The 22,310-nt window shown below is 54.5% G+C and overlaps 1 protein-coding gene across 1 annotated transcript in view; it reads left to right on the top strand.

The window, feature by feature from the left end:
• Positions 1 to 554: 554 nt before the first annotated feature.
• Positions 555 to 22,310, top strand: part of ECE1 (endothelin converting enzyme 1) — a 113,342-nt gene continuing 91,586 nt past the window's right edge. Inside the window, exon 1 of the mRNA XM_043574013.1 lies at positions 555 to 1,025. Coding sequence (XP_043429948.1) covers positions 1,023 to 1,025 — 3 coding nt within the window. The 5' untranslated portion in view covers positions 555 to 1,022. The remainder of the gene's footprint in view (positions 1,026 to 22,310) is intronic.

The following is a 22,310-nucleotide window of genomic DNA, read 5'->3' as shown; positions in this document are numbered from 1 at the left end:
CACATGTACACATGCACCCCCAACACCACAAAACCACAGGGATTTGGTCTCTGTAACAGGGACACAGTCTCTTTCTACCATATCACATGCATGTACAACAGGCCCATAAGGCACAGGTCACACATCATACAAATACACAGACACCCTGCCGCTCCCTCCTCCTTCACTCACTCTCTTATACAACACACATGTAGAGACAGTCTCTCCCCCGGACGCCCAAAATGCACAGGCATGGAGAGCCATCGGTCCTCCTCGCTGCTTCCCTCCCACTCCTTCTCGCCCTGCTCTCTTAAAACACACACACACACACACACACACACACACACACACACGCAAGCTTGAAGTAACAAACCCCAAATATAGCCAGTCTCTGCCTTTCGGTCGCAAATAAACACACAGGCACGCGGGATCCATGCCTCCCCCGCTTTTTCTCTGTCCTCTTCTCCCCCTCCTCCCCTCTTGCGCGCGCGCGCGCGCGCGCACACACACACACACACACACACACACGCACACCACATAAATACACGCGCAGCTGCAGCGCCCTGGGTCACACTCCCGAGCAGGCGCCAGGCAGGAGACAAAGGTCGCCGAGGCTCCTGGCGCCGAGCACCCGCCGAAGCGGAGCCGCTCCCTGGGCTCCGCCTGCCCCCGAAGCCTGGCTCAGCGAGGGCTCACCCCGCACCCCGCACTCCGCCGCCCGAGACTCCGCCCGCGCGGGCCGCGGGGTCCCCACGCAGCCGCGCTCCCTGCCCGGCGCGCCTGGGGTTAAGGAGGTTGTGCGGGGCGGGGCCGAGGGCAGGCTCGGGGCGTGATTGGCTGCGCGGCCCGGCCCCCGCGTCCTGCCATTGGCCGCTCGGCGGGCCCGCCTCCCCGAATCTAGGCGCCGGAGCCGCGCTCGCCCGCGGGGAGCCGAGCGCGCGGCCGGGGCCAGCCAGCCGCGCCGTCCGAGGAGCGCTGCCTGGAGCCGAGAGCTGGGATCCGGCCCGGGGAGCTGCGCGGTGCAGGAGCGGAGCGCGCGAGCTATGGTGAGTGCCCCGCCCCGCCTGGACGGCCCCGGCGGCGGCGCCGCGGTGGGACTCGGCCGGGCTCGCGGGGGGCTGGGCGCCGGCTGCGGCTCTCGCCCGGGAGGCGAGGAGTCGGGGGGCGCGCGGGCCGGGCTCGGCTGGCCCGGCGGCGCCGCCTCGGTTCCGTCGGGGGCCGCGCCGAGCTTGCTTCTGGGCGGCTGGCCCCAGCCGGGTTTGGAGGGCTCGGGGTGGCCGATTCGGTTCGGGGACACTTGGTGCAGTTGGGGTCTGGGGCGTCCGGAAGTCCTGGCTGGGCGTGGAGACCCCGGGCATTCCGGCTGGGTCCTCAACGGGGTCGGGGTTGGTTAGGGAGCCGGTGGATCCAATTGGACCTGAGTGTCCCGGGACGCTGAGGTCGGTCTGGTGCTGAGGCTCGGCTTGGGGCATCGTGGGTGGCCGAGCCCAGCGCATTCGGAGGGTTCGGTCGAGGGCACTCGGGGACTGTCTATCCCACTATGGCCTACGGGAGTGGAGAATGGAGGCAGCTGGTTTGGCGGCTGTCAGAGACCAGGGGACACTTGAGGACCCTGCATTCAGTGATCCGGTCTCCCCAGCATCTCCCCGTAATGGGTCCTCGGAGGAGGGGGTTGCTGAAGGGGTTAGTCAGCGACACCAAGGAGAAGGGACATGGCTGGGAGATTTCATGGGGGTTTCTGAAGCCCAGAGAGAAACTCATGTGGTTGAGGCTGGGCTTGTTGGAGCTCTTTTAAGGGAGGGGTGTTTTCTCTGGAAGGAAAAGCTTGGACCTTCCAATCACCTCCCTAGAGAGGTGACCTCCCTAGATCACTTCTGCATCTTGGGGGCGGAGGCCACCTACTTCTCTTTGCTTTCTTTCCCCTGGGCAAGCCCTTCTGATTCTGTCTCCTAGTCCTGCTCTGTGCCCTGTGAAGTGAGTACAAGTCACCATGTAGGGCCTGAGGAGGGCATGTGCCAGCGATGCTGGCTGCCAGTCCCAGCGGTACAGCCACCTCTGTTTCTCTGTGATGCTGCTGCCAAGCCTGAAGGGGCCCAGGTGGGGGCAAGATGGGACCCCTGTAGACATGAAGAGTCCCCCAGTGGTTCCCCAGGACCAACCTCTGCTCCACCCAGAGCTGGAGTCCCCTTACAACATCCCTTTCCCTTCCTCTCTCTCTCCTCTTCCTGCCAACATCTGCCTCCCCCTTTGCCATCACTTGCCTGTTCAGAGTCAGAAGTAATGAAATTATGGCTTAGAGACCATCTTGGATCCAACGTACCTCCTTGGTCAGGAATCTCTCCCCTGGAATGCTCTACTTGGATGGTTCCAGTGGCAGGGAGCTCGCACCCTAAGGCCACCCTATGGCCTGGCCCTTGATTTAAAGTCTCAGCACATAGGCAATTAAAGGGGGTGAGACATTGAGGTCATATCATTTGCTCCGCCTCCAAACCCACCCTGACCTACGTTACTCAGAAAGAGAATTTTTTCCTCCTTAGAAACCACCAAAGAAAGAGAGGGCACCTCACCTTGGACACACTTTTCCGAGCCTTACAACCTAAGAAACCTGCCAGGTTTTAGCATCAAACGGATTCAGGTGCAGAGCCCGGCTCTTCCACTTCCCCACAGGGACTTGGATCAAGTCAAACCCTCACCTCTAACTATCAGTTTCCTCATCTGTGAGAAGAGTTGAAAAGTCTTACTTGCAGGGGTGGAGTGGGGATTTGGTGAGATAACACTGCGGGAGTGCTTGCTCAAATACAGCTTCGTTTCCTTTCTTGTACAGTCTTAAACTCAAATTGGGAAGTTGTGTGTGACATCTGTTTGTTAGTCTGGAAGAAGGATTACAGTGTATCATGTTGTCGGGAGAAGAAGGGGACAGTGAGACTTAAGAATCACTTCTTTGTTCATCATTCAGTGAAGATTCATTGAACACTTACTATATGCCCTGTGCGGAGGAGGAACAACTGTCACAAATACTGTTAGGAGAGCTTCTGCCAGTGTGTAAATGTCTGCCAGGATCCTCATGCTAGGTGGCATATCTTCGGGAGGGGCAGAGGTATCATGCCAGGCGAGGGCCCCCTCCTGGCTGGAGAGATGAGAGAAAGCTTCACTGAGCAAGTGGCATCTGAATTGGAAAGAACATCCAGGTAGAGAAACCTGTGTGAACAGAGGACCAGGGCGTGAGACACAGGAAATTCTCTCGGAAAGGCCAGAAGGGGGCTTGCCTGGCACCTGGGCATGAGAGAGCCAGGAAGGAGGAGAGAACGTGGTCAAGGGATGTTGGTGGGGCCAGATGGCCGAAGGCTTAGGCTGAGGAGTGGATTGTAGACCCAATGAGCACGTGTGTGTGTGGGGGGGGGGGGGTGGCTCTGGGGGGAGGGGGAGATGGGGTGGAGGCGGACGTCAGGCCTCTTTGGCCCCTGTCATTTGGTTTCCCCTGAACACTAGTTCCTGTGCTCATTCCTGAGGTGGGGGTGATTCAGGGCAGCTAAAGAGTTTATTCCTTGGATCTCCTGCTCCATGAGTTTTAAACAAACCCCACATTCCCTCCCCTCCAGTGTAGCCAAGTTTCTTTCCCATGGCCCCCAGGTTCCAAATGGGGCTCCTTTGGTGGGTGGGTGGGGCTGTTCCCTCTTGTCCTGGCTGAATCTCCCCGATGGTTTCCAGCTGCTCACCCAGGGCAGTTCTTAAAGTCCTCAGGTGGACCTCAGTGCAGGCTTAGCCTGAGGGTTCTAAGAAGGCTTTTTCTATCTCCTGTCTTCAGTTGTCTCATACCACCCAGCAGCAGGCACAGAGAGGTGAAGGAGATTGCCTAGAGTCACACAGCAAGATAGGGTCAAACATACCTCCTATATGTTTAGAGCGTTACCAGGCAGACAGGTTGGGGAGAAAGAGACGCAACCCAGTGTTCCCAGTCTGCTGTTGTGGCTTCTTGAGAATGTTCCTTCACAGTCCAACCTAGGGGCTGAGCATAAAGCCATGGCTGAGGGTTGGGAATCATCTTTACTGTGAGTGGCTGAGTTGAGGACAGGGTCCAGTGCCTAGGTTTGAACACTGGATGTACCTCCAGCTTGCTGCATGACCTTGGATCAACTATTCCCCCTCTCTGCACCTCCTTTCCTACCAAGTGGGGCAGATTTGTTTTCTTAGCAGGATTATCATGAGGATACAATCTAGGATACTATGTGGAATGCTTAAGAACTTAAGGTAAAGTGTTACTATTTGAAGATGCTAGGCCAGCCACATGTCCCCTGAACCAGTCTCTACTGGCTTCCCAGAGCCCGGTGGTACCCTTCCACGTGCAGCCAGCATCTACGCTCATAACCGGATTACTCAGGTTTCCTGACGTCGCTAAGATTTTTGGTAGACAGGCCCGTTGTTCATTTTTGTTAAAGAATAAATAGACGGTTTCCTAGGCAGAACTGGAGAGACCAGACCCCATCAGGGGAGCAACAAGATTTGAGGAGTGAGAGGGCTACAGGGTGGGTTCGACAGAAGGTTTCGGGCATTAGCCAAGACATAACCCGCTTGGCTAAAGTCCACACTTTGATGTCTACGGCCAGGGAGGAACCATCAGCAAATGTTTATGACTTTTTGTGTTTCCGCCCCATTTTTTTCCTTTTTTAGTTCACTAGGTGAGCACCCCTAGCACATTCATTCGTTCGTTCACCAAACAAGTCCGCCTGGCACATTACCAGGCATCGGGGCTGCAGTCAGGGTGAAAGAGACTGATAGGTCTCTCTTCCACAGTGTGGCAGACAGGCAGGCAGATAAGGAGCAGGAAATTAGGAGTGCAATTGCTGTTGCCAAGGAGACACACGGGGTACTGTAGAGCAGATAAGCGAACCTCACCTGGGGAGCAGACAAGGCTCCTCGAGGACATGGCATTAAAGTTGTGGCCTGAAGAATGAATGGCACCTGGCAGAGCATTCCAGGCGGAGGGAGCCGTAGGTGCAAGATGGGACAAAATGTGTGTTCCGGAATTAATTCGTCTGGGGGCTCAGAAGATGATGCTCGGGAGGTGGCTGGGGCAGGTGCACGCAGGTGGGGTCTTGTTAAAGGTTTGGGGCTCGATCCTAAGGACAGTGGGGAGCCACCGTTGAGTTCAGAGCGAGGGGAGTGATGTCGTCAGAGTTGTGTTCTAAGATGGTCACACAAGCTGCTTCGGGGTGGGAGTGGTGAGGCTGGGAGCTGGAAAACCAGTTGGAGTGGCCCTGGGAGAGTTGGTGGTGGTCTAGACACTAGTCGCTGCCCCCTCCACGCCACCCACACCCCCAGCACGCTGCCCAGAGTGGGCGGTGAAGAGAGGTTGCACAAAGCCCCTTTCCGCGTGGACATTGACCGTCCTCCCCACCTCCTTTCCTGCAAATGATGTGTGGGGCTCCTGGCCTCAAGGAACTTTGATCTAATAGAGGAGAAGGACGAAGTTCCCAAGTGGCTCTAAAATAAGGTAGAATATGACATTACCAACCTGGGGATACAACTGCAGAGTCACCCCGGCCATGAGTACATATCAGGGAGAGCTTCCCAGAAGAGGTGGCATTTGTGCTTCCTCTGGCAACAGTTAGTGGAATGGAGTGCTTCCTAGGAGCCAAGTTTTAGAGTGATGAAAATAAGGAGGTGCTGTCCTGTCCTTAAAGAGTTTTAGTCTGGGCCAGGTTTAACGAACAACCAATGTTGATTGAATCCCACTGTCAGTAGGGGTCTAGAGCCTGGGGATTCTGCCCTTTTCCCAGATGCCCCAAGGACAGGGGTGGCAGAAATATCCACAGGCCTGTCTTGGCTCACTGACAAGCCTGGGAATGACTCTCTCCTCCCCACAGAGCTGTTGGGGGATTCCTTGGGGGGAGATGTAAACAGGGGAACAAGTTTCTGAAGACTATTCAGGAAATTAGCTGAGGGAGGATCTAACTTCGGGGCTCAGAGACGGAGAGGGGAACCTGGCTGCTAGATCTTACAACTGTAGAGTGCTTGGTTGTAACCATCTGATGCAACTTCCCCATTTTATAGGTGGAAAGATCGAGGGGCAAGATGAGGATCTCCCGTGTGCCTGGCACTTAAATGTAAACCTCTCCGACCTTCACGTGAACCCCAGGAAGTAGGTTTATCTCCGTTACAGAGCTGTGGAAGTTGACACTCAAAGATCACTTAGGGAATTAGGGACTGGAACCAGGCAGCGGCCTCCTGATTCCTCAAGATTCTGGCTTCAGTCCCAAGTTGCCACCCACTTCAGAAACTCTGCCCTCCTAGGAAAGCCCCCCTGGGGACGGGAATGGGGCTGTTGGGCAGTGGCCAGAGGCAGTGGGAGCTGATTGGGGCTGGATGGTGGCCAGGCTGGAATGTTGATACTTATCTTTCACCTTTGCACAGCACTTGACAGTCACTGAAGCCCTTTCCTCCCCATTCACGGACTGTTCTTGGGTCCCAGTGCCAGTCAGTGGCAGAGCTAGGACGGAAACTCAGCCCTGTGACTCCCAGCTCAGACCCCAGCTCCCCAGCTCCCCAGCTCCCCAGCTCCCGGCATTGCCCTGTGGGCTGCAGCCCAGGTCTCCAGCAGCCCCCTGACCGAAGATGTCCCGGGCTCCCTGCCCACTCGCCCCTAGGAGCATATGAGCAGCAGCTCCTGGCCCGTAAGCCTCCTCCCCTCTGGGCAGGACGGATCGGGACAGGACAGGGCGAGTGTGGGGTGGGTGTGGGGACAGGCGGAGTAGGGTTACAGTGTAAACAGTGTCATGTCAATATTTACCTCCGCCTGGAACCAGGCCTCCCTGCCTCCCACATGCTGCCCATCCAGGTGCACATGGCCTGCTCCAAGGCCCTGGTCACTGAAAGCCAGGCCAAGGGTGGACATGCAGCTTTCAGGCCAAGCCCTGCCACCAACTCTTTGTGTGGCCCTGGGCTGGGGGCTCTCCCTTCCTGGGCCTTAGTCTTTCCATCTGTAAAGCGATGCGGTCGGAACAGACCTACTCAGGGGGCATTTTCGGTGATAACGGGCAGGATTACAAGCATCACACTCCGGTTCAGAGCCCAGGGCTGAAGGCCGGGCAGACCTGGGTTTGAATCCCAGTGCTATCACTTCCTCCCCGTGAGACCCGGGAAGCCACCGCACCCCACTGAGTTCCAGTTCGTGTGTACAATGAGATCCTAACTAACTGTACCTGTTTTGGAGGGGCGTCGGTGAGGCTTCGCGAGACAGGCTCAAGCTCTTGGCACAGGCTACGAACTGAGTAAGCGGTGGCGATGGAGGGGGTGGCTGTTATTCCAAATAAACATTTCATGATTCTCTGAGTCCAGACACTGGGTTACGTCACTCGTGAACTGGAGCCAAGGGTGGGGTCTCTGACCGCAAGCCCTCCTGGCACTCTGGGGCCGCAGGCCGGGTCAGGGGAGCCCAGGAGCGGAGAAAGCCGCTTGGTCCACACCACCACTCACCCCTCACCCCCAACACATAGCTGCCCGGCCTCTGGGGCTCCTTCTCATCGGGCAGAAGTCCAGGGCTGAAATGACCTCAGAGATATGTGGCAGTGAGGGGGTGAGGGAGGGTGGAAGAGGCGGAAGGCGGAGGAAGAACGCATTTCCTAAGCAGCTATTTCACAGAAGTTCAGTGCTCGTGCGGTGTTCGGTGTTCAGCCGGAGAGGAAGGGGCATGGGGGGTACCTGGGACCAGCAACCTCAAGGTGTGGGGAAGGGAGACAGGGGGGTGGAGACTGCTCCCTCACGTTTGCTGTGTCACTTCAGACACTCGGTCACCTCTCCGAGATTTGTTTTCCTCACCTCTGATCTGGAGATAGTGGGACCTCTTCTGTACAGTGGTTGGAAGTGTTAATCACACGCTGTTTTGGAAGAAGCCAGCTGAGTCCCAGCACAGCCTCTTTCATGACCGTGGTCATGAGGACGATATGCCAGTCCTGTTCCGCGGGTCTGTGTGCTTCCCGAGGGCAAGACTGTGCATTTTTTTAAATTGTGGTATAATTTCTTAAGTAAGATGCACACATCTTGTGCAGCTCAGTTTTTACAAATGTATATGCCTGCAGGGGGACCTGGGTGGCTCAGTTGGTTAAGCATCGGACTCTTGATTTCCGCTCGGGTCACAATCTCGAAGTTCGTGAGTTCCAGCCCCACATCGGGCTCTGTGCTGGCAGCATGGAGCCTGCTTCGGATTCTCTCTCCCCACCCCCTCCCTCTGTTCCTCCCCTGCTTGTGCTCTCTGTCTCTCTCCCCCTCCCCCTCCCCCCCAAAAATGTATACACCGGCAGAACCAGGACCTAGATCAAAACATAGGACATTTTCTCCTCCCCGGAGAGGTCCCATATACTCCCTTCCATCCCTCTCTGTGACAGGTAGCCGCTAATCTGCTTTATGTCACCCTAGTTTTGCCTGGTTTTGAACTTTATCTGCATGAACTCATAATATGTACTCTTGGGTCTGGTTTCCTTCAGCTTCCGATAACAGTGAATGGTGTTCAGTTTGCCCACGTTGCCGCACAGGCCGGAATGTGCTCCTTTTCAGGCTGCACGGTGTCCCACTGGGCAGAGGCACACGTGCGTCCACGGATGACACTCCTGTCTGGGCAGCTGTGACATTCCTGTTTTTCTCTTGGTGGACCTACACACCCCTTTCTCGCAGCTGGATCCTGGGAGGAGACCTGCAGAGTCAGAGGGTCTGTGTGTATTTCACTGTCATAGGATCCACCACGTGGTTCTCCGGGGAGGTGTCTGTTTCTGAGTGTGCTGTTCACCTCTGCCGACAGGCCCAAGATCTAGCCTCGAGTAGACTCTTGATGAATGTTTTTTGAAAGAAGGAAGGAATGTGAGTCTTTTCTTTGTCCAGGTGGTTCAGATCCACTCTGCCAGCCCTCCTCTGCCCTCAGGGCCTGGCAGTGCTCTCTCCCTAGAACCTGGGCTTTGGGTTTCCCCTGTCATTTCTCAGGGGAGGGAGGGGCCTCTGGCTCTGGAGACCCCAGACCGTGAGGCTCTGCCAGGCTGTGTAACCTCAGGTAGATCCCTTCCCTGCCCTGGTCCTAGGTTTCCCCTTCTGCACAACATGGGGTAGATTGAAGGTTTCCCCAGCTCCCCAGTTTCTAGTGGGCTCCCTTTATTTGGGAGGCATTCACGGCATGCTTCTTCATCTCCAGGATTGTACCTGCCCCACTGGCGAGCCCCAGCTGCCCCGTATCTCCAAAGAAGGACCATTGAGGAAGTAGGCAGGCCCTTCATTCTTGCTATCCTTGGTAGGAGCCTCACTGTGAATAAGTCCTCTCTGGGTGAGGGCCCCCCCCAAAGTGGGCCCCTGGAAGCCTTGTCCACGGAGGCTTTGCAGAAATGGCCTTGGTATCAGGAAGACCTGGGTCTGCATCCTGTGTGACCTTAGGCAAGTCAGTCCACCACTCTGAACTCCAGCATCCTCACCTGCACAGTTGTAAGGATGAAATGAGGTCCCACTCATTGTAGGGACCAAAGTGGATGAGGCAGTAAAATCCCTGCCCTTGAGGAGAGGTATTCTAGGTGAGGGAGCCGGAGACTACACAAGCAAACCAACCAACCACAAAGATCACTTCAGAGAAAGGAAGGAAAACAGAGTGATGTGGTGGAGAGTTAGCTGCGAGGTGGGGAGGGAGCTCCTCAAATGGGTGGGCAAGGAAGGAGGTGACATTAAGCCGAGTCCTGAAGGATGAGGAGAGGGCAGCTGGGCAAAGATGTGGGAGAGGAGAGTTCTGAACAGAGAAACAGCAGTGCGAAGGGCCTGAGACAGGGACATGGGGTTTGGATGTTATGGGCAGTAAGAAGGCTGACGTGGCTGGGCAGAGAGAGCAAGGGAAGAGGGGTGGGAAAAGGTGGGCATGGAGGGCCTTGTCAGGTGTGGGGACAGGGGCTGGAGGAGTTGGCATTTCATTCTAAGAGTGATGGGAAGCCACTGCTGGGCTCCAAGCTGGTGTGTGTGTGTGTGTGTGTGTGTGTGTGTGTGTGTGTGTGTGAGAGAGAGAGAGAGAGAGAGAGCGAGCGAGAGAGCGAGAGAGAGAGTGTGACTGGTTTTGGCAAGGTTCTGGCTGCTGTGCGGATGAACCGCAGGGGGCAGGAGTGAGGCAGGGAGGCGGGCGGCAGGTAAAAGGGAAGCAGGACCCTAGTACTTTGACCTGTCCTGAAGGGGAGACTTCTCTTACGCTAGGATCTGAGACTTTAGCAACTACTTAGAAGGATGGAGAGAGGGAGACAGGGTATCTCAGATGGCACAGGACCTTCTGGCTGCCGAGCATGGTGAGCAAAAATCGCCTTTGGAACCCAACAGAGGTTCTCGTCTTAAAACTTCCCCTTGAACTTAGCCCTCCAGAGTGAGATCTCAGGATTCTCCCAGAGTGACCACATTCCCACCACTCCAGGTCACGGGGACCCAGAGAAATGAGCCGGAAGGGCACAGAGCCAGAGCCTGCCTCCCCCACTTCCGCACACCCTGCCGAGAAGTGAGGGCAGAGGAAGTGGTGGCTGCCCCGGGGATGCCCGGCCCCTCTGCCCTCTGGGCTCCCGCTCCCACGGCCCGGCGCGAGGGAATCTTGTGGCTTTGTGGTTCTGGGTGTTCCAGCTGCTTCGGGTCATAAGGCAGCCATGAGAAGGCACTAGCTCATCTTTTTCTGCATGGCTGCTCCACTTGCTGCTGGGCTTCCCAGAGTGGGGGGGGGGGGGGGACAGCGAGAGGGCGTGGCAGTTCGCAGGGTCACCAAAGGGCTGAGACACCTTCTGGACCAACTTCTCCTGGGGAGACAAAGGCTCAGGACGGAACAGGGAGGAGATTTGCGTGAGGCCACACAGGGAGTTGGAAGCAGGACTTCGATCTTCATCTCCCGGACTCCTAATTCAGTGCTCTTTCTGTTTAAGATGTGGGTTTTACAGTCAACAGACGTGGTTTCTAGTCCCAGCTGGGTGACCTTGAGCCAGTGACTCTCTGAGCCTCGGTTTTCTGCCCCGTGGAATGGGATGATAGTACCTCCTTTCTCATGGATTGGTTGAAATGATTCATGTAGAGCTCCTGGGATGGTGCACATAGTAGGTCCTCAGTAAGGGGGAGCCATTATTAACATTATCACCGTTGTGGCTCTGTCATTCTAGGCCTGGTGACGTGCTGGGGAGAACAGGTGTGTGTGGCCTTCTCTTGCCCTGATTTCTGGTTCTGGTGAATGCACTTAAGCAGGGGAGGGGAGGAAATTCCACCATCACCCTACCCCACTGCTGCTTGCTTATTTTACTTCCCCATATAGTTGGGAGACCCTTTAACAAGGTTCTTAATTACCAACACCACCCCAACACACACACACACACACACACACACGGCTTAGGTAGGCTGGAGCTGTTGTGTCTGCCTCCAGCCTGCACAGGGAGCCAACATAGACTAAATGCAGGCCTAGGATGGAACATCATGTGGCTTCCCACCTTCTGCATCAGGTCCCTACCACACACTCACCGATTCCTGTTTGTACGGTGGGGCCTAAGGGTTAAGAGCAGGGGCTACGGGATTGACTTGAACTTGAACCCAGCATCCACCCACCACTTAGTTGTTGTAAAGGGCCTTTTAGCAGGTGAGTTTTCCTCTCTGAGCCTTGGGCTTCCCGCCTGTGAAGTGGGAGGGTCACAACTTCCTCCCTGGGTGATGGCAGACATGAAATGAGAGACGATGCGATCGGAGCACGTGTGGTGCATATACTCAGTGCTCGACTCAAAGAGGCGGCTGTCACTCAGAGCAACATTGACACATGTCCCAAATCCATTAAGCCTATTCCTCTTTCCACAGCTATCCTTAGATGTTTTCTCGATCACCCCCCACCCACCTGTCATGCACTCCCACAGCCCCTGTCACTTCCCACCCTGACTGCCTTCTGTCAGGGCGTAAGTCACCTTGGATGCAGTTTTCCACCCTGTCACGTCTCCCTGCGTCGACACAGATCAAGAGCTTGAGCTCTGGGGCCAGCCCGCATAGGTTTGAAGCCCAGCTCTGCCAATTACCCAAGGAACCTCAAGCAAAGTCCTTAATTTATAGTACCAAACTCAGAGTAATTCCTGTGCAGTGTAGGATCCAGACCTACCATACAGGAAGTGCCTAGTATATGTTAACTGGTTTTATTCCCAGATGGAGTTCTAGTAGTGCCCCTGCCTTTTCCGCTCTGTATTCCTAGCGCCTGGCAAGGGTGGGATCGGGAGGGATCTGGGGCGGTGTGTAGGGGCGTGCGTTATGGACAACGGGGAGTTGCCTTACCAGTGAAATGGGCCTCCCTGGAAGGACTGTGCTTGGGGCCTTGGTCAAGGACTCAGGTTACATGGCGAGCTTGTTTACTTGGCAGAGATCCCCCACAACCCTGCTCTGTGTCACCCTTCACTGGGAGGACGTGCAGATGCAGCTCTTCCTAGGGAGCCCCAGTCCATGAGTGAGACCGGGCAACACGGCTCTGATACCGTTAGACCACGATCAGCACGGGGCCGGGCCCGCTGCTTCAGGGGAGACCTTCTGGGCCCGGCGACACCTGGTGATTCCGTGGCGGAAGTGATATAATATTAACTTCTGCCTACATTAGGGTGTTCTTCAGTAATCTTTAGTCTTTTCCTGCCAGCAGTGTTTAATAGCTTAGCTATCATGTGATGATAATGGTGTTTATTGAGTTACTTGCTGTGTGCCAGGCATGATGCTGAATGTTTTATGTGACAAATTCACTTAGTCCTCATAGCAACCCTGTGAGGTATTTATTATCAGCCCCATTTTATAGGGGGTGAGACGAAGGCACAGAGAGGCAGCATATCTCTCAGAGTCAGTAAGTGGCAGAGCAAGATTTGAACCCCAGACAATCTGGTCACACAGCCCATTCTTAGCTACTGTGCTAGAGTGCTTTGTCTATAACTGACTTTGCCCCACAGCCCTTATGCCCGACCAGGCAGTCTCATGGACTCTGAGCACTTCACCTTCCATGGGAGGCCTTGCAGTCAGCACAGGTGGAGAAATTACTATTAGGTCTTTCTGCACAGCCTTCCTTAAGTGTCAGCTCCGCGACGAGCAGATTCAGACCTCCAGGAGAAAGGGATCTGGAAGTCAAAACCCTAAAAAAATAGAAGGGCCTGTATCAAGGAGAGGCACAGGGAGTCAAGTAGGAGGTATTCCGTGGGGAAAGGAAGGGAGCTCAGAAGGCTGAGAAAGTTGGAATTCAAATTAAATCAGCATTTGCTGAGCACATCTTTTGTGCCAGGTGTGAGGGTGCCCTCAAGGAACTCCCAGGCCTGTGGGAAAGATAGACAAGTCAACAGGTAAATTCCTGAATAGTATTTGAGTGTGTGGGCAGGAGCCTTTGAGGGCCGGGAGAAGTGGATGACTAAGTTGGCCCTGGGAGGTGATACTTGAGTTGGGTCTCGAAGGATGAGCAGGAGTTTGCCAGCCAGGTGCAGCCAGTAGTTGGCAGAGCGAGAATTTAAACCCAAACAGCTTGTCTTCAGAGTCTGTGTTCTCACCCACCATGGCTTGCTTGTCTCCACTACTCTGCAAGGCCTGGCCCTGAGAGATGTGACCCTTCTGGTCCCAGGTCCCTCAGTATGGGCCCTGGGCAGCTATCTAGCCATTTCCCATACAACCCCTGCTTCTGTTCCTTGGAAACCTGGCCGACTCTCCTTTTCTGCAAAGGAACTGGGTGGTTGACCAACCTTTCAGAGAGGGTCTCTGCCTGTTCTAGGTGGCCAGGAATTGTGGTGTCTGAGAAGGACACAGATTCCACCACCAGTGCTCTTGTGGCAGCCCAGGAGGCTTGGGGAGGTAGTGAAGCACTTCCTGTTTTGTTTTTCACCCTCCCCCCTCTTCCTCCCACTGGGCACCTGAAATGTACTTTGCATAAGGCACTTCCTCAGATTATCCCAACAACCTTGGCAGGTCGAGGTTGTTTGTCACCATTTTAAAAGTGAGGAAGGCAGCTCAGAGAGGTTGGGCCACATGTCTGAGGTCCCACAGCTAAGCAAGTAGGTAGAAAGACCAAAATTTATACTGTGATTTGTCTAAGCCCAAGGCCTGTGCTTCAGCCATTAGGAAGCATACCAGTTTCTGATAGACCGTGTGCCTTTCTGCTGACTGAAGCTTTAACCCTGTTATAACAGATAACCTCTGGGCTTAGAAGCAGGGCCCCCAGGAGTTGCCGGTTCCAGGTAACAGCGATACGATTGCATTAGTTGCCATGCTTCTCAAACTCGAGTATGCATGAAAACCATCAGAGATTCTGATTGCTAATGCAAATTTCATTCCCCTTGTCCCAGACATTCTGATTCAGTAAGTTTGAAGTGTAGGGACCTACATTTCTGACACACTCCCAGATTCTGATGCTGGTGGGCCATAGATCACACTTTGGAAATCCTGACGTCTTACAGTGTCTGCTCTGGACTCCGTGTTGTCCTGGGCATTTTATTTTGTCTTTCAGCCATCAGAACATTGCTTGGTGGCAGAAATTGATGCAAAAGGAGGCAGGGTGTCCTGAAAGAGATTTCTGCCAGTCATAATGAAGACATTTTTTAAAAAATACTTATTTTTGAGAGAGAGAGAGAGTGTGTGTGTGTGTGGGGGGGGGTGGGGATGGGGCAGAGAGAGAGGGAGACAGGATCCAGAGTGGGGTCTGCACAGCAGTGAGCCCGATGCAGGGCTCGAACTCACTAACCGTGAGATCATGACCTGAGCCAAAGTTGGACGATCAACCGACTGAGCGCCCCGGGCACCCCATAATGAAGACATTTATAACCAAAGTGTCCAAAGTTTTAATTTAATCCTCAGATTAACAGGATCAGCCTGGCTGGCTCAGTTGACTGAGCATGAGACTCTTGATCTTGGGGTTGTGGGTTTGAGCCTGATGTTGGGTGGGGAGATTATTTAAAAATAGGATTTAACCAAACAAACAAGATTAGGAAACTGAGGCTCAGAGAAGTTAGGTGACTTTCCCAAAAGACAGTTTGTAGTAGCAGAGCTGGGATTATAACCCAGATGCCTCAGCTGCCCAGGCTGCTAAAGTAACCCCCACACTGCCTCTTTTGCAGACTCTCGCATACAGATTCTTGGAAGCACAGAATCTAGCTCCTCCCACCAGGTAAATATGGGAAGATTAATGGTGACAATAGCTACCATTTATTGAACACCCGTTATGTGCAGGCATAAGGTAGAGAATGGTGAGCACACAGACATGGTCTTAGGTAATCTCATGGATCTCTAATTATTAGCAGGATGCTATGTGAGTTTATATCAGAGGGGCCCCTCCAAGGCAGAGGCTCAGGGGACCAGCATCAGGGAAGACATCTGTGAGGAAGAAATATTTGAGAAGAGATCTGAAGGATGGGATAAGCTAACCAGGTTAGAAGATGGGGAGAAAGATTCTAGGCCAAGGGAATAGCATGTGCAAAGGTCTTGAGGTAGGTGACCTCTATAGCATGTTCATGGTAGCTGGAGTAGAAATCAAAAGCAAGTGTGACCCAAGGTAAACTGAGAGGTAGTCAGGGGCTGGGCCCCACAAGCAGTGTAAACCAGGTAAGAGACTTAGACCTCATCCCAAGAGCAGTGGAAGTCTCTGTGTGTATGCGTATGTATTTTCAAATGAATAAATTTTAGGCTTTTATTTTCTTTGACACCAAAGACCCCATTTGAGCTGGAAAAAGAACAGAAGGCAAACATCTATAACCAGCAGGGTGGAGGGTTCAGCGGGGCCTGGAAGGGGTGCCAGCAGGGAGGCGACAGGATCTGACTTGCCTTTTTATCAAACTCGCTCTGGCTGTCCGCTGGGGATGAGGGGGCAAAAGTGGGGGTCGGAAGTGGTTCAGCCTAGGCCGGTGATAGCAGCGCTAAGAGGGAGAGAGGCAGACGGAGACATTGAGGGGTAGAATTGACAGGGCTTGGCGATTGGTTGGGGTGGGGCCGGGGATCCAGCCCACCGCTCTGACAGGTGGGAACAGAGCCTACAAAGGTGTGTGAGCTGCCCTGGGTCAGGGTCACGTAGCTCAGCATCAAAACTCCTGACTGACCCAGGGCCTTCCAGGAAAACTCTGACTCAGGGCCCCGATTCCCGGCAGCTACTTCAGCAAAGTTCTTCCAGGCTTTCTGGTGGCTGTGCCCCCTCTCCGTGTCCCCCCACCCCCACCCCCAAAGACTCTGGTGGCTTCCAGGGAGGGGGATGCTTTGTGCGCACAGATTCTGTCTTTGAAGCCTCTGTTGGGGGAGGGGAGAGGGGTGGTGCTCTGACCTCCAGATTCTTTCTCTGTGACCTCTGCACTGAAGCCCTCCCCAGGCTTTTGAAGGAGCCCACAGAACCCGGGCTGGGCGGGGGCTGGAGCCACTGTGTACAAACAGCCCCTCACTGGGTGGGGTGGGGTGTTCCAAGGCTTGGAGGAGATGCCCTGCCATGGGGAGAAAGGAGTCACAGAGCCAAAGCCTGGGCCTGCCTCGTTGCCCAGTGGGGTCTTCCCAGAGGCCAGCAGATACCCTTTCATCCAAACCTCTGAAAGCGGAAGCTGCTGGCTGCCCCTGTTTTCTTCCCCTAGTTAACCTTGTCTGGCACATAAGACCACTGAGATGTTCAATTAAATGACTTTCCAGCTCTGCAGGTCCCCACCTCCCGCCCCACCGCGGTCTAAACCCTCCAGGGATCCAGGATCCAAGATAACTTCCCTGTCATGAAACTCACCCCCTCTGTTTCTGAGCCCCCATTTTTCTTAGGATTTGGAATCTCTTTGGGGTTCAGGCTCCTTTTTTTTTTTCTCATCAGGGTCTGGAGCCCACTCACCTCACCCTATTCCCTGAGCATTGCCCTGGAACTTGGACCTGGGCCTGATCTCTGGGGGCTGGGTCCGCTGCTGTCCTAGAGACCCAACACCCACAGTCTTCTGGGTTCCTGAATCTCCCCAGGGACTGGCCCTTTCTCGCCCTGACACACAGTAGGCACTCAAGAAATGCCCTCTCTTTTTCCTGCTACCCCGCCCCCCAGGCCCTCGCTTTGTGGCGTCTCCTTAGCCTCCTCCCCCTCCCCCACATGGGTATTTTTGCTCAGGGAATAGTGCTCTGTGGGGCAACTGAGCCTGGAAAGTAGCTATTGTTGGCTCAGAATGTTGGCTGGAAGAAGGATGAAGGCTGAGAAGGGGCAGGAAAAACAGATCTACCCGCTCAGCCCCCTGGTCCTGCTGGGTCAGGGTGAGGCAGGTTTAGGACAAGCCTAAGAAAGTTCCCTTCCCCCATTAGGGAGCTGCGATCTGGAAATCACGGCACTAGTATAAAATGGGCAGCAGGTTTGGAAATGAGGTAGGTTAGTGTCAGAGCCACCAGTGGCTTCATGGAGAAGCCAGGATCTCCTTGAACCTCTGGCCAACATCAGGAGGACAGTACCGGGACCCCTTTATAACTCTTTGTAGCACCTGTTCTCACTGTTCTCCGACCTGTCTGCTCCACGGAGCAGGACATAGGAACCACGGTTCCCTGAGCATTAGCTTTTGAGGGCCCTGGGGGAGCAGCACATTTCATTTCATTAGGACGGACTCTCAAGAGGTGGGTCCTGTTGTGTCCCCATTTAACAGATGAGGAAGCTGAGGCTGGGTGAGGCAAGGCGACTCCACAAGGCCGTGCTGCTTAGAAGCGGCAGACCCAGTATCGTGGCCGACTCCAGAGCCAGAATTTCTTGTAGGGTCCTGTGGAGTATCCAATATCAGGGTGGAGGCTGGGTGTGCTTATGGCCTAGGAAGGCCACTGGGAGGGACAAGAGGAGGCTGGCAAAGGAGGACGAGCAGAAGGCTGCTCTGGAGCCCCATCTGGGGGTCTCCCTGGAGGGGAGCAGTTGGTACCCTCGGGGGAGGCAGGCAGCCGGAAGCACATTTGGAGCTGCCTCCCAGCCACTCACACCCTTTTGCCTCTTGTCTCTCCCGGAGGGGAAGTCCGTCTTGGCACTCCTGCCCTCAGCAGATGCCAAGCAAAGGATGAGCGGAGGAGGGCACAGCTTCGTGGGGCCGAAGTAGAGAGGGGCTCAGGATGGAGGACAAGCCTTCTTGTAGCCGGTCTCGTGTTCATGTGGTCCCTGGGGACGCATCTCTGCGTGTTGAATGCCAGCTAAAGGAGAAGTAGAATTTAACATCTGAAATTACCCTTTGCAGTCAGTTCCAACCCCCAGCTGCTGTGTTGTGCTTCTTTAAAGAATAAAACCCAGAACGAAATGCGAGTGAGCATTTGCGCTGGTGGTCTCTGATCCATCCACTGAAGAGATTTCTTAATGGGAACCGTTTTTTCCCTTCTTTGGTGGTTTGTGAGTTCACCGCTGTCCCCAGGTGGCGGTGAGTCAGCCGTAAAGCTCATTCAGGAAGGTCCAGAGGAGTTTTCTTCTGCATCAAGGTCCGTTTGAGCAATGCCAGGTGACACCTAGTGACATGCTCCAGGGTGGGTTGGGAGATCCTCTGGCTATTTGTGTGTGCCACCTCCGCCTCCGTTTGTCCCCTGACTTCCTGGGGCCCTGAGCCACTCAGCCAGCGCGGACAAGCTGATGAGTGATCCTCGGGTTCCTCCAGCCTGACTCAGCCCAGGCCTGGCCGTCTCTGGGGAAATGTGAGTCACTGCTTCAACCCTGAAATGTTTCTCTTTATGTGGAAAGAAGGGGGAAAGGTTCGGGGGTGGGGAGACCCCCTCTTGGTCCCCTCCAAATTTGTTTCTCAGCTACGAAGAGTGCCGTAACCGTGGATGGAGGGGTCCCAGGGCGACTGTTGGAGGGGGCAGCCAGACGCGGTTAAGTCACTAAACCGAATCTCCGCGGCCATCGAGGTCATCCTGGACAGAACTGTGCTGGGCTGAGCAGGTGGAGGGACCCTCCTGTCGACCAACACTGGCCCCTCTCCCCCTTCCTCTGCCCACCCGGTGCCCTCAGGAGGGCATGCGGCCCATTCTGTCCCTTAACCTCTCGAACCTGATCGAGTTAAGAAGGTACTTGGAGGGAAGGTATGGCAACACCCTACTAATTAGTAGCGGCTGTTGGAAGGGTTTGGAAATCTGGCTTCAGCAAAGGAGCGAGCCGAGGTGGGTTCCATCAGTTAGTGACGTCTGCCAGGGCCCGGGGCGGGGCGGTGGGGCTCCTAACCACTTTCCCCAGAGAGGAACCGAGGGGCCCGTGTCCAGTTGTAGGTCTGGGAGCCTCCATTCTTTTCTAGGTGACCTTAAGTCAATTGGTTTAACCTCTTTAGGGCTCACTTTCTCATCTGTAAAACAGGGCGAATAAATACCACCCACAGATGTGAAAAATAAATGAGAAACCACCTGCAAAGTGTTTCCTTTGAGTCTTAGATGTCGCTTGAGGGTGACATGAGGGCCACCCTAATGAAAAATGCCCACCCTTCCCATTTTCCGTACCCCATCCCCTGCCCCCCACTTGATTTTTCTCCTTAGCACTTACCATAATCTAGCACTTACCATAATTTGGTCCCCCTGCCTCTGCCTTCTCTCCAAGTTAGCATATCCACTCTTGAGGCTTCATGCTTAACTTTTCTTTATTTAATTACTATTTTTTAAATATTTATTTGTTTTTGAGAGAGAGCACGCACATGCGAGTGGGGAAGGGGCAGAGAGAAGGAGAGAGAGAGAGGGAATCCCAAGCAGGCTCTTCACTGTCAGCTCAGAGCCTGATGTGAGGCTCCAGCTCACTAGTTGTGAGATCAAGACCTGAGCAGGAATCAAGAGTCGAACACTTAACTGACTGAGGCACCCAGGCTTTTGTTTTATTTTATTAAAAATTTTTAAAAATGTTTTAATTTTACTTTTGAGACAGAGAGAGACAGAGCACCAGCAGGGGGCAGGGGGGTGGTGCAGAGAGAAAGGGAGACACAGAATCGAAGCAGGCTCTAGGCTCCAAGCTGTCAGCACAGAGCCTGACATGGGGCTCGAACCCACAAACCGCGAGATCATGACGTGAGCCAAAGTCGGATGCTTAACCAACTGAGTCACTCAGGTGCCCCTGTTTTTGTCTTAAATAAGCATCTGATTTTGAAATGATTTCAGATGCACAGACAAGTTGCAAAGATGATAAGAATTCTTGTGTACCCCTCACCCAGTTTCCCCTAATGGGAACGTGTACTCGACCACAGTGCATCTGTCAGCAGTAGGCAACCGGCACGGGGACATCACACTCTACTTGGGTTTCCCCGGTTCTTACAGCGAGGTCCTTTCTCTCTTCCGGGATCCCATCCAGGGCATCACAGGACATTGAGTTGACCAAGTTCTTTCAGCATCATGCTTCCCTCCCTTCCTCTTCCTCCCACTCCTCACCCTTGCTGGCCTCTGTCGGCCCCCTTTGCCCGGATTAGGTCAGAGCCTCCTTTCTGGCCTCCCGGCCTCCAGCCTGGCCCTCCAAGCTTTCCTCCTCAGCCATCTTTCTGAGACACATGGCTAGCCCGGCCACTGCCCTGCTTCAAACCCTTCCATTGCTCCCCATGACTCCGGGAGCGAGTCAGACTCCTTCATGGGAATTCTGGGGTGTTCGAAGCCCGTTTCCGTGCCTGGGCCTTGCGTGTTTCTCTACCTCTTCTCTGGCCTTCCCCCAGCCTGTCCTCCCTGCTTCTTCCACACAGCCTGCTCAGCATTCCCACCTCCACCCCTTTGCCCTCTTTGTCAGTTTCCTGCCGTCAGGCTGTGAGCCCCACGAGCGTAGAGACCTTGCCTGGCTTGTTCGCCACTGTCCCTGTGGCACCTTGGACAGTGTCTGGCGTGTGGTAGGCACCTGACAAATACCTGTGAGGAGGGCGTGGGGGCAGGTAAGCTCTTGATCAGATCATCTCAGACAAGCACGAAACTGCAGCAGTGACAAATGCCCTGAAGTCCTGGTGCTTGGGGGTGGGGTGGGGTGGGATTTGACCTCGTAAAGGTCAGAGGGGGCTTCTCTGCAGACGTGACACTCACTGTGATCTGAAGGAGAGGTGAGGTTGATTAGGTGGGAGGGGAGGAGCACTCCAGGCACAGGGAACAGTGTGTGCAAGGGCCCTGGGGCTTAAGGGATTAGAAAGGACGAAAGAAAAGCAGAGTCACTGGGGCCTGGGGTGGGGAGGCTGCAGATGCTGTGAAATGAGGCTCAACAGGGTGGCAAGGCCAGAGCCTGGGGTGCTTGTAGTTTTATCTTTAATTTTGGAACAATAAGGGACCATTGAATGGGGTCAGACGGCAAGAGAGTGTAGACAGAGAGAGAGATGGTGGGAAATAGAAGGAAAAGACAGGAAGAGAGGAAGAACCGTGACTTCGTCCCTGCATCCGAGCTGCATGACTCCACACACGGCGTGTCGTCTGCCTGAGCTTCGGGCTCCTGGTCTGTAAAGTGGGGGCAGCACCACCTACTTTGCAGGGTTGTCGGGTGGATGAAATGCCAGACACGGAAAGCACTTTCCCCCCCGTTATGGTGCGTAGTCCAGGGTCTGATAAACATCAGGTCTCCGCCCTCCCTCTGCCACCCACCCCCACTTACAAGCAAGCTGTGACAGCTCAGCTGTCCTCTTTGCTCAGGGCTCTTCCTGGCTCTTCCCTTCTTCCCTCCTGTCTCAGGAGCCAGGTGGGTCTCAGGAGCCCAACCAGACCTGCCTCCTGCTCTAACCAACAAGACCCTGGGATCCCGACGGCCTGTTTCTCCCAGAGTGCTGCAGGGACCAGTGAGCTATGGGAAAGCCAGCTGGTGTGGAAAGGTGGTTCTGATAACTCACGCGTCCGCCCCGACCCGGCCACCTGTCCGCTTGCTCTGTGCTAGCAATGACTGCATTTCCCAAGGACCCTGCTGTAGATGCTCTGTCACTGTTACCCTGTTTAAGCCACAGGCAGTCATACAAGGCACAAATCAGTGTCTGCTTTTCACGGATGAGGAAACTGAGGCCCAAAGAGATGACGTGATGTTCTCCAGGTTCCCGTAGCTTGTTGGTAGCAGAAATGGATGGAAAACTGGTCTGTGTAACTCAGAGATCCACCATCCTGCACTGCCTCCTGTTGGACTTGGAGATCGTTGGAGATCAAGGACACTGGGATTAGCAACCAGTGTTTCTTTTTTTAAAAACTTTTTTTAAATGTTTATTTATTTTTGAGAGAGAGAGGGGAGCATGAGCAGGGGAGGGACAGAGAGAGAGAGAGAGAGAGAGAGACAGACAGAGGATCTGAAGCAGGCTCCATGCTGACCACCCTGAGCCCTATGCGGGGCTCGAACTCGTGAACTGCGCGATCATGACCTGAGCCGAAGTCGGAGGCTTACCTGACCGAGCCACCCAGGTGCCCCAGCAGCCAGTGTTTCTTAATGCAGGTGCCGTTGGCAT

Source organism: Prionailurus bengalensis, chromosome C1 (assembly GCF_016509475.1).
Source record: "Prionailurus bengalensis isolate Pbe53 chromosome C1, Fcat_Pben_1.1_paternal_pri, whole genome shotgun sequence".
NCBI lineage: Eukaryota > Metazoa > Chordata > Mammalia > Carnivora > Felidae > Prionailurus > Prionailurus bengalensis.
Note: the sequence above shows the minus strand (reverse complement) of the source record. Positions and strands in the feature narration are given on the sequence as shown.